Source organism: Haliaeetus leucocephalus, unplaced genomic scaffold (assembly GCF_000737465.1).
Source record: "Haliaeetus leucocephalus isolate CR32 unplaced genomic scaffold, Haliaeetus_leucocephalus-4.0 Scaffold195, whole genome shotgun sequence".
NCBI lineage: Eukaryota > Metazoa > Chordata > Aves > Accipitriformes > Accipitridae > Haliaeetus > Haliaeetus leucocephalus.
In genome coordinates, this window is record NW_010972631.1 from 6,693,451 (window position 1) to 6,705,928 (window position 12,478).

The 12,478-nt window shown below is 39.7% G+C and overlaps 1 protein-coding gene across 1 annotated transcript in view; it reads left to right on the forward strand.

The window, feature by feature from the left end:
• The window catches only part of FILIP1 (filamin A interacting protein 1), a 108,686-nt gene that overhangs the window by 39,585 nt on the left and 56,623 nt on the right, over window positions 1–12,478 (forward strand). The window contains exon 3 of the mRNA XM_010565772.1: window positions 4,890–5,168. Coding sequence (XP_010564074.1) covers window positions 4,896–5,168 — 273 coding nt within the window. The 5' untranslated portion in view covers window positions 4,890–4,895. The remainder of the gene's footprint in view (window positions 1–4,889; window positions 5,169–12,478) is intronic.

A 12,478-nucleotide genomic window follows, 5' to 3' on the forward strand; every position in this document is an offset into this window, starting at 1 on the left:
CCAATTAGCAAGAGGTACTACACATTAAGTTCAAAGAACTTGCGTTATCTGATTCTAATAGCACTAGTAACAGAGCCTAATCTAACCTGTCATTTCAAGAGCTATAGGGAGAACAAATTGCCATCAATGGGGGAAAGGTTTGGAACACCATGCAGCCTGTCCTCTCCTGACATCCTACTCAGCAAATTCCTCACAGATTTCGTCCTGATGTCAGTAAAACTAACATAAAGGTTATTTCATAAAATCTTGTGTGGATTGCTAACTTGTGAAAACCAGAGGACCCATGCCCAGAACAACAATACAGACTCAAGTAAATAATCATAGCATTTGTCCTTTGTGCTTAAAGCTTAACAAATGAGTGAAACAGAGGAGAAGCTGAAGAGTTCCCATGCCAAGTACCAATGCTGTGAGCACATATTGAAACGAGTAGCCAATAAATGTTGAAATCAAGGTGACTGATCATATAAAGACTTCTTGTTTGACTGAAGACTGTTAGGAAAGATTTCCAGTTTAATATGCAATACGTTGAGGGGTGGGGAAAAAAAAAAAGATAGAGTTAAATATTAGATGCTAAAGTCATTATAAATCATACCAGCTATTTCTTCAGGGAACACAATCCCTTCAGCAGATCAGGAATGCTGTAAGACATGGAGACGTGAACAGGGCAGACAGCAGGAGGACGTTTGTTACCAGTGTTAGACTGGCAGTGTCCCCAGAATCAATTTCGGAACCCTGGTGAAACAATAGATAGGCAAAGTTTTGGGATTTTGGTATTTGCATACCGAAATAATGCTGTGCAACTGGTCAGAAACTTTTCTTCTTTATCATGATACCATCAGAAATACAGACGGATGTCCAAAATGATAATACTAAGCACTCCTTTAGAGCACACCATATTTCAGCCAAGATCACTGGTATGTTCTGGTTACTTCACGCTGCTCTAATTAAAACTCAGTCATCCTTACAGCTGCTTTGTATTCCTAGAGCACTGCACAACAGCTGGATCATGTCGCTGATTTTGGCCCTTAAACTCCTTGGAAATTACTGTGTGAATATCAGAACTTTGGCCCTCTCTGTCACTATTTAAGCTTGAGTTCACCTGCATCTCTGGCTTCAGCACACAACACCTTTGCATTTGGATAAGGTGTTGGAAAAGTATCAACATTGTAACTGAAGACAGAGTAGGTGTTAGCGTTACACTGATTTTGGCAGGCTTTTACACAAAGAAAGGCTGTTAGGGGCAATGTCCCTGAGAGTGACAGACTGTCTGCCACGCTGTGATGTAAGACATGCTGCAAAATAAATCTACAAGTGTTAAAGACATTTTTAAAAAGGCCAAGTTTTAGTTCCTTTAGTGACAATCATATCCTAATTAGCTAGTTGATAAAAAAACTCCAGATCAATTGGTTAAGCTGCTCTGCTGCTGTATTAATGAATTAAAAAAAATAATAATAAATTGCATCTGTCCTTTGTGGACCTACATTTATTTACATCAAGTAAAAGCACACTCTAAATAGTCATTCCTTATTTCTCTGTTAGCACACTTACTTATAAACATATAGTCAACTACTCAGCCCTTACATGGCTTCATGAATTGTTATCTCAGCTCCCACAGGGACAGATGGATCAAAGTGACTGTCTTGAGTTATGATGTGACAGGGTGACACACCACCTTTCATGAAGTCTACCATATCCAGCTAAGTGCATCTGGTTGATTATGCAATGCTTGAGGTGGATGATTTGTCTCAACTAGTCATGAGTTAAAATTAATTGTGCACCTTCGGGTCTAACAGTTGTGTCATCTTACTATAGAGAAATCACTAACGCAGCATGTTACTAAGCAGAATACACTGTAATGTAATAATCTGTTTTTCACTGGAAAACATATGTAAGACAGGCTTGCAATATTTATTCTTAAAACATGTAGGATGTTCTAGAGCCATGAAGACATTCAGTGTAAGCCATGAAAAATAGGTTTGGTTTAGAGATGAAAGTGGCAGGAGGCTGTGACCCACAGGGACTCAGAAGGAAACACTTAGAAAATAGAGACAGATTGAATCCCGAGTGCTCTCTCCTGAGAGGAAGCATGGTTGGAAACTTTTAAACCCATTAAAGTTAAACAAATTGAAAAGCCCTATCTGAGAGGAAACATAGTACAATGTTTATTTTTCCATTACAAACCTGAGACCTAAAAGATTTCCTGAGGTTCTCAGGTATTGTTCATGCTTATAATGGAGATCTGTTTTTAGGAAGCATAATTCATGTGTTTAATCCAAACTGTTTGATGAAAAACACACTGCATAAGCATTCAGGAAGTTAAAGGCCATTGTATACCTGTATCACATATTGTTTGGAAAGGAGCAGACCTACAATGCAAGGAATCTCATCGTGAAACTCTCTCACTCGAAAACATTGGGTCTAATTTTCTCCCCATTTATGCTGCTGGATGAATTCCACTGAATTAATGAAGTTAAGACATGAGTAACCAATGATAATAAAAAGACAATCTTCCTGCAGAGTGTGAAACTACCAAAATGCAAGGCTAATGTGAGCAAGAGATTTATAACACTGGCCCGAGTCAAGTAAGTAGCAAGCCGTAGCAGGCCCAGCATAACATTAGCCAAGCTGATAAGTCAATGTATTTTAGGTTTTGCCCCATTGCTAGTGAATTGCTGCTCTGAGATCCTTATCAGAAAAGTGATGTTAGTGATGTTGAGAAGCATCTGCTTGACTAATGAACAAGCTGCAAACTAAATCCAGAGATGAATTTAAGTGAGAGAAAAGATTTGGAAGCAGTGGAATATTATTCATTAGACCTATAGATAGAAACTAGGCAAGTTTCAGACATGTAGACCCTGCTTCAGCTTTCTTCAGTCTGTCTGTTCAAATTGTAGCCCATCTAAAGCTAGATATTTCTCTGTGCAGATCTTGCTTTCTAGTATTCTTAGACTATCTTAGGTAAACCGGATTTAAGTAAAAAATCAAGGTACCAGAAAATATGACCATATACAAAAGTAAATTGGAGTAAGGCAACATAAACTCCTGATGGTTTCCCTTGTCTGTTATACAAGCAATTTCAAGTAGGATGAAGAATATCCAACTTTTAGGAGACCAACTTACTTTTTACATCTGAGTTTGGCCGTGAACCAAGACTAAATTCACTGCTGCCTTTGTATTGTGTATGACAAATACCTTGATTACAAATAACAATCAAGTTCTTCAACAGTTAAACACTGAAAATAATTACAAAAACCTACTTCAGCATAACATAGGAAGGTGACAGAATAGCAAGGTGACAGGATAGCAATATGGGTCCATATGTAAACATGTCTGAGTATCCTATGCACATCTGTTTAATAATGATAAGTAATGAAATACACACTGATGAACCCATCCTGTCTTCTGTGCCATTGTTAGTCAGTGACACAGGGCAAGACCTTACAGGGTAAGTGGGATTTTAAGGGCTAGCAGCGTCCCTGGCCAATTTGCAGGGTCAAGGGCGAAGAAAGGAGAGAGATGTTCATAGGAGAAGAGAACAGACAGGCAGATTAAGCTAATTTTATTTGAATGTGTTGTGTGGATGACAACTTGAAAAGGGCTGATGTGTAAGAAAGAGAAGAACTGTGAAAAGATTTGAAGATAAGAGCCAGTGGTTTAATTTGATATTGGTCAATGGCATTCAGCAGAGGGAATCAGAGAAGACTGTTGTTTGAGGAAGATAATACACGGGAAGGATGATTTTCACAGCTATGTTTTGTGTGACACCAAGTCTATGTTACTCATAAACTAAACAGGGCCAGGCCCCCATTTGCCCCTAGGGTCAAGTGGCACAATCCAGCCATGCTTGTCCTACTAAATGCTCTTCTCTTCCAGAACAGGGTGGCTGCATCTGGACCTGGGCTGGGTAAATTCCTGAATTGTGCCCAGGAACTGGTTGGCAGAGTGGTCGCTTGCCTGGACCTGAAGTGTGCCAAGGAGTGTGCTGAAAATTTAGTAATACAGTAGGTCAAGTGCCAGAGCTCAGGAACATTTGCTGTCACTGTTTAATTTCCTAGGATAGACATCGTCTAAGAGTGCAGTGTAGGTGCTTAAGAGGGCAAAAATGTGAGCATTCAATAACCATGACCTGACATTTTGGAGAAGCCTTGAATCTTCTGGAAGGACTGCATTGATCTTGCCCATTTACTTCTTGGTGGTTTCACTCCCTCTGTGCTTTTTTTCAAACTTCTTTTCGACTTTCCTTTATGGCACTTACTGTCTAATAATCTCATGCAGTATTTAGTTTAAGATGGAGTTTACCACTTGATTTAGTCTTCATTCTCAATTTTTCTTGGTTACCTGGAATAAAACCGTTGCTTCACTCTGGAAAAAGTATAGAGTGATCTTTGTTTGTCATGCATTGTCACTCCACTCTCATAGAGAATTTATACTCAAGAAATATGCTTTTCTAAAATTTAATTGCATTCCCATCTCTCAAGTAAACTTCATGTTAAAATAAGATCTACTTAACAACCTACTTTGTTTTGATGAATTGTGAATGATAAAAATGTTGACTGAAGGAAAGGGAACACTGGAAAATGTTCTTTATCATTTTCCTGTATCACTTTTAAGTTCCATACATTTTAACTCATATCAGCATCTTGGCATGCTGAAAAAGATGGTTACCCTTACTTTAGGACTCTGTTAAATTTATACTTAATGCCCTGGATTCACTGTCTGCCACACACAGAGTTGGTGAAATGGTTGAGCCTTCTACCACCATCTCTTGAACATGACAGTATTTTTCATTTTTCACAAGTTTGTTGTTCTTCCAAAAGGCAGTATTTCCACTGCAGCTTTTTCTAAGTAATTTTGTTTATAAATGCATCTTTATGTTTGTTTCTTTCTAGGTAGGGATGAGATCCCGAAACCAAGGTGGAGAAAGCTCGTCTAATGGGCACTTCTCCAGTTCCAAGCCTGTCATCAGCCATGCAGAGAATGAAAAACTTCAGGAGGATGCCAAGAAAAAGAACAAACCTCATCAGAAGGAAGATGAGGTCATGGTTTCAGCAACTGTCAAACGGCACTCAAAGTCACCTGGACCTACTGAACGAAAGAACAAGAAGTCCATAGAGCTTTCTAAAGAGGACTTGATAAAACTCCTCAGTATAATGGAAGGAGAACTGCAGGTAAATTAAACATCTTTTTTTTTAGTATATTTTCTGTGTATCTATTTATTTTTAGGTTGTCCAAGATGTACAGGGCTCAACTAACAGTGACATGCAAATTTAAGGCAAAGGACCATAAGGAGAGAGCAGTGTTTAGCTGGTGTTTAACAGGATAGTCATAGTTTTAAGTACTGCTTTATTTACCATCTCTATCTGCAGCTACCAAAGCAACAGAAATTCTAAACACCTGTCACAACTGACAGAGAAAGGGGGATCTGAAGGTCTTAAACGCTTAAAAAGAGGAAAAAACCACGGATGGATCAGTTTGGAAAAAGGCAAGCAAATATAGTGAGTAATTAAAATCTTTAATGCAAATATTCAAGGGACAAATCTGCAAGTCAGTAATACTGAAAAAAAGGACTTAAGATGGCCCCTGGACCTTCTGCATATTCAGATGTTGCTCAGGGCTCAGCCAAAGCTCTGCCTGTCCCACCTGGCCTCCAGCACTCTGCACATTCCCTGCCTTGCAAAGACTCATTAGTTTTATTTCTTGGAGTAGTGCTCGCTTGAAAGTTTTCTCAGTTGTCCTGATTTGCATGTTTATTCAGCCCAGTAGTAAGTCCTTGATGGCAGAGAGCCTGATTTTGTGCTTAACTCACATCCCCCAAATTTAGATCCAGTTTTGAGGATTCTCTCAATTGCTAATAAATCACGGAGCTCTTGGGAGTCTCAGCCTTCAGGGAAAATGCAATTTCAAAATAAAGAGCTGAAACATGGTATTTCAAAAAGTCAGTATGAAGACTTCTGACTTTTCAAAACTTATCCCCTTTTGTGGTGGGACTGCTTGACAAATTTATACATTCTTCTGTTTGCACTTTAATGATGTTTTTCACTGAATCCATGGACAAGCAGAAAAATAGTGCCCAACCTGTGTGAAAACGTTTTACGTTTCAATCTCTTTATTCTAGTTAACCTTCATTATTTAGCATTTCATATGAATGCTTTACTTTTTCCCTGAAACCCACATTCATAATATTTTTACTTTCATTTTGGACTTGTTACCATCTTACCTGATTAAGAGAAGCAATGGTTTTGGAGGTGATTAGTTAATTTCTTCGGTATATGAGTCACCCAAGTTGCACCATTACCACAATGCTGAAATTTCATCTTATTAAGTATCACTCTTCCTGTACATCATTTACCTTCAGCTTGTCAGAAAGTCCTTTCAAGTTTCAGGAAATACGCATTCAAATTTAGTAATTTTGTCATAAAACAGAGAAGAGTCATTTTGCACTGGGGAAGAAAGTGAGAAAATCTGTTGAATGCAATTTTGCAAAGGAAAAAACCTTCTATCATTGCAGAACAGTATCCATATTTATAGTGCTTCATTTACTTTATACAAAAACTTGTATATGTCATTTCCTAAAAGATGGAGCTAGCATGCAGCTTCAGTGGTGAATAGAGCCAAACCTCATTAGAAATGTATCATGTTCATGTTGTTCAGAAAGATTTACCCTGAAGTCACCTTTGTGGTCTGGAAAGGGGAGGCGAAGAAAGTCACTAAGGTTTCCTGGGTGGCAATAAATGTGGTCTTTATTCTTATCTCTGAGTAATTCTCCTGTTCAATACACGGAAATGTGGCTCTTCACCATAGTCTTTTACTTTGGGGGAAGTTACAAAACCTTTAAAGGACTGTCCATGTTGCATTACCCCTATGGCGATGCTGGGGATAGCTGCCATCTGCACCATAATATGGGCTGAAAATCCTCACCAAGACGATACTCCCACTGCCCTGGACAATACTTTTAGGGATGTTCATACATACAGACCCCACAGAGATGTTAGGAACCACTAAAGCTTCCCAGCATCACGGGAGGGTTGTGAGGACAGCCACACTGGTAGCCGTAGAGCGCATCGGTTCTTCTGCTCCTTGCTGCCAGGCAGGGAAGAGAATTATTATTTGTTTTATTCCATAAGAGTTTTTAATTTAGTTTCAAACCCCCCATTTTTGTTAGTTAGTTACCTGGTACCTGTGTTGAACTGTTACTGAAGTGGGCAAGCTACAGCACTTTGGCTTGAGATGAGAGCCTGGCTTTGACAGTACAAACGGAGATGAGCCAAGGAAGACTCCAGCCAAAGTAAATACTCTGGTATTACCTCCTGGCTGTCACAGTGACCTAATGCACTGAGTCATTTCATGGCTTTTCATTTTCAGATCTGTTCGGACATCTCTGGTGGCTGGCTGGCGTTTTGTTGGACTGACAAATCAGACTGTGGGTTTATTTTGAAGCCATTTCAATACCAGCAAAGCAAAGATTATATAGGCATATGTAAGAAAATTTTGTTTTGAGAATAACAGCAGGCTGTACCTGTAGGGAGATCCAATATTTTTTGAAGAAAAAAATGGCATAAAATACCATGACTGTTTGCTCAGCAGCCATGAGCAGGGGGGATCTTCTGCCTGCGTGACCAAATGCAGAGCACGGTGACGCTGCCTTGTAAACCCCAAACAGTGAGCTCAACCATGGGAAGTAATCTGGTCATGGCAACCATGGGGTTAGCAGGGTAAACTGGTAATGTATACATATGCTTCACATGCTTAGTTCACTACTCACATAATCTAACAACACAGCAAACATAGACCCATGCCATGTTGCTGTTGGTATCAATTTTGAGTCCTTACTTTGGGACTTGACCTGCCAGCTCTTCATTTTGAAGGTGAACATGCCAGTGAACTGTGGAGACATGCCCTAGCAGTGATGTTTATGTCTTTTTTTTTTTTGGTCTTTTTTTTTTTTTAAATTATAATGACCTCAGGTAGCTTGCCTGCTCTTTAGCTTCTAGGGCCAAGTTGGACTCAGCTCTGCCTGTCGTCAGATTTCCTGGCTGGGCCCTGTGCACTTACTGACTATAGAGAAGGAAAGGTTTTCATAAACGGCTGAGGTCACCATAGCCTAGGCCTTATTTTGTAAGAAAACAAAAGGGGAGAAAAAGTATACAGAAGCTGTGGCGATGAAAATGTATCCCAACACACATGGCAGGAGAGCTCTTAAGTACAACCTCTCTGAAGGAGAGTGGGAAACAAATGAACTGATGACAGGGATTGATTTTAAAGGCCTTATAGCTCAGTGGAGTGTCTTTTCTCTTGTGAGATCTCACTGCTCATATAAAAACCCAGTGATTACATGGTCTTTAAACACATATTGAACATTTAGGGGCAAAAAATCCATGAAGGATTTCTTCCTATACCTGGGAAAAAAAATTCTAATTTTTAAATACTGCAAAACTGATTTGAAAAGAAAACTTCAAACACCAGTAGAATAAATTGGACCATGAAGGCATGGCATTAATTTGCCTGGTTGTTACAGTGATTTCAGTCAAACCAACATGTGGATATTATTAATTACAGAGCAACACAGGCAGTGTGGATCTTTACAATGATGATATAATCATATCTGTGGTTCACAGATTTTTGTCCAATGGCCTATGTATTTGTCCTGGCAGCAATTTATTCCCTGTACACTTTCTGAGCAGCAGCCATTAATCTCCAACAATACCAACACTGATTTTCAACATTTCCTGATTAGGGGCCCAAAAGGAAATGAGGGGCAGTATTCATACATGTTTACCATTCACTCTTCTATTGCATGTTTGGAAAAAGACCCCACAATAATAAAAGTACATTTATGAAGACATCATCCCACCACAAACCATTGGGTTTTGCAAGAAAAATGATTTCTTAGCCAGGTTCTGTGCCTATTGCCAGGTGACAATTTAAGCTTGGGAGACAGTTTCCTATATTTCACACCAATCTAAATAGGAGCAACTTTTCTACTCGAGGCCTTTATTATAGCTGGCATTTTACTGTGTTTCTCCAGTGCAGAAATGGCATTCATTCGCTGCAGCTCAACCACCCGTTCCTGTTGAGGTCCCTTGCACGCTCTAGGGCTGAGGAAAATGTTTCCTGAGAGCCTGGTGCTGTGGAGGAACAGAGCTCTGCTCCTCAGAGCTGGGCAGCCATGGGGTGTAAATGAAATACATGTTAAGGTATCAGCTGTACGTTTCCTCTGTTGCAGGCCTGAGGATGTGGATGGGCAATATGTGAAATGTGATGTCTTGGAGAACAGTATGTATACTATATGTTATATATAGAATAATCACAAGCCGCAATTCCTGAGAAGTCTTCAGACTTCCAAATGGTCTAATGTAACACTGGGTTCAGACTGACTTTTGAAAGGAAACACTGTGTAGCAGATATTCAGAGGTAAACCTATTTGCATAGCATCCCCCAAATGACTCCACTGACAGAGAAGCCCTTTCCTTTAATCTGTATTTCTATAGACTGCATTTAGTGGTTAATTTGAGTGCTTATGCAAGGCTTCAGTGATGGCTCCCCAGGAAGGATATCTCCCCTTGCCTGGGGAGCAGCAGGCAACACACCCCATGGCAAGGTCTGCTCCCCTTGTATCTCTGGTCCTGGCTCGAAGCCAACACTTCTCATCATGTCCAGTTTGATTTGGTCTCTCTGATTAGGTTGTTAGTGAAAACATCATTCCAGGATTAAGACTGCCAGCCTGGGGTTAGCAGGTTAATTGCATTTGTGCCACTGATTACCAAACTGCAGATTGCACTGGTGGCTTCATCAGCTGCGGGAGGGGTTGTTGTAGGGCAGGTATGGGGGGACTGGTTGCTGATGGTTGAAGCAGGGTAATCATGGAGGGAAGGAGCTCTCTCATCCAACAGAGCCAGGAGGAGCTCACCTTCAGGGGGGCTGCAAGACTTTCTTCTTGACCTGGGTGTATCAGGGAAGGGTTAGCAGAGGTGGGTAAGGGCTGCATGTTTTGTTCTCTCTGGTAAGGTCCTTATGAAACACTTGGATAACAGTGGCTGTACATCCTGCCACGAGGGAAATCCTCTCTCTTAACAAACTAACTCATTTAACAGGTACCCACATGGGCATAGGTGATATACTACCTATTGCGTTCTAACATTTTTAAAGGTATTTTAGTATTTTACCATCTGTCTTTCTATCAGAAAACTAAGATTTGTAAATGTAAAGGAAAGGAAAATTCTTTACTGTTTCTCAAGTCCCAGCAGCTAATTCTTTAGGCAACCACTTTGCTTAACCTTTGTCATAAATTTATCAAGTTGTATTTTAAGATTAGGTGGGTTGTTTACCTTGACTACTCCTATTACAAAACAGTTCCAGAACTGAAAGGCTTTAATGTTTAGAAAATGTCTCTCTTTTAATTTCTAATGCAATTGTCATTGTCCAGTGAAACCCTTATGAAATTGGGCTATACACTGATCACTCTTTGAAAAGCCTACCTCTCTCCCTACTGCTTAATGCCTGATGTGTTTGTAGACAGCAGTCTCACACCCTCTGAGCCTTTGTTTTGCTGTGCTAGCTGTGCCACCTCCTTTTAGTTTCCTCTAGCAAAATAAACTTTCCACATGTTCCATCACCCCTTGATCAGTGCCAGTTACATCCTGGGTTCATCTTTCTTAACATCTGTAGCTGGAACTGTACACAGTGCAGTAGGAGAGAGCTCACTGGTGCCTTGTACATTGAGTTTAATATTTCCCTTTCTCTGCTGATATGACTTTATTTGGCCTTCCTGTTACTTGTCAGTCTGATTGATATAAGCCAGAGAGTTTGACTCTGTAGCTGTAGTTGTGATGTTTTTCCCTCTGTCTCTTTTTCTTCTTGCTGCAATGTGTAAACTTTCATGTAAAGCCTTGAACTGCTTTTGTTTTGAACTTGACTTCCTGAGATGTTGAAATGTTGTGATAGCCATCTAGGTATTGCTTAGTTAAAAACGCCATACAAACTCCTGTATTTTTTCTTCAGTGCCTTTCTTGATGCTCTTGCATTAATATTATTAAATATTGAGCTGTCTGAAAGCTCAAGCAAGGAATATGGGATAGACAGGTGGATGGAAACCAAATGTGTTTCTTTTGGGTAATATTAAAGTCAAAAGAGAAAGCTGGGACAAGATGCCTTGGCACTGGAGGACAGAGTACATACCAGAGTGAAGAGACGGAGTTTTCAAATGGTCATTAGCAATATCTCACAGTTTGAGAAGCTGAAGAGGAGCCAGAGTGGAAAGAACAGGTAAAGCCAGAGAAAAGTGCATGTAGAGTAGCTACGCATAAGTGTTTATAACTGTGAAGTCTTGTTAATTGGATTGAAATAGTTTAGGATTTTCTGAGCATATCATACAGATTAAATCCAAATTCCCTAAGAGAAAAACCTTGGCACGTACAGAGCTACAGGGAAAAAGAGAAGATAGGGTTAATGTGAAGAGGGAGAGGTGACTTAAGGAGAATGGAATGAGAGGAAAGAGGTTGGGCAATAGAAGAAAAAGAGTGTAAGGAAAGGGGGAATAAAACAATGATAAATGGAGCCAAGCCAGAAACATGGAAAGGGGACATAGAAAAGGCAAGACAATGAAGAGAAAGATGGTAACCATGCTGTAGCAAAATGAGAACCTAAAAAAAATCACTGAAAATATCTGGCATAAGAGTATCAGTACAATTTGTTAAAAAATTCTCTCCCCTCTGACTGACCCCTTGTTTGTTTGTGTTTTCCTGGTGAAGCAGGCTTTTGCAGGACAAAAAAAAAAAAAGTTAGGATAGACTTCAGACCACAAATGCTCTTTTCTGTTTTCATTGAGTAATTTATAACGAGAGATAAATTTCTGTCCAGAATACTATGGTTTTTTCTATAGCTTGCAATCCTTGCTGTGTGAAGTGCAGGAGATACCATGGGAGGTAAGCAGGGCTTGTCTAGCAAGTCTTGGAATTATGAATTTTAAAATAAAACCTTGCTGGTTTATGAGAGAGAAGAAAAAAATGAAATATAGTTAAATTGTGCTATTCAGGCAATTTCCTGCTCCCTCTGAAATTAAGGGCTGTGGTACTATCAACCATAGTGATGATAGCCATCTCTCTGGTAATAAAATTGCTTTAGAATTACATGTTTTTCAAAGTAATTATCCTCAATAAAATGTCGCTGTCACTGGACAGCTGTAGGCTGAAAACCACTTTCACAAAGACATTTTAACATCCTTCTCCGTTAATGCCTGAGCTATACTTTAACAGAGCTACATCTATCATGTTATATAGGCTTGGAGGGTTAGAAGAGAGAGGAATAATTGCAGGTGTCTCTGATCTCTTGAACATCTCATCTAGAGTGGAGGGAAGGGTATGAGCAGCTTGGTTTTGGTTTGGGTTTTTTTCAAAAATTCTTGGTCTTCTGTCCAAAACAGAACAGTAAGAACTGTCCCCGATCAACTTTTAAGTTTTGGTCTTGTTCCCATTGGAATCAG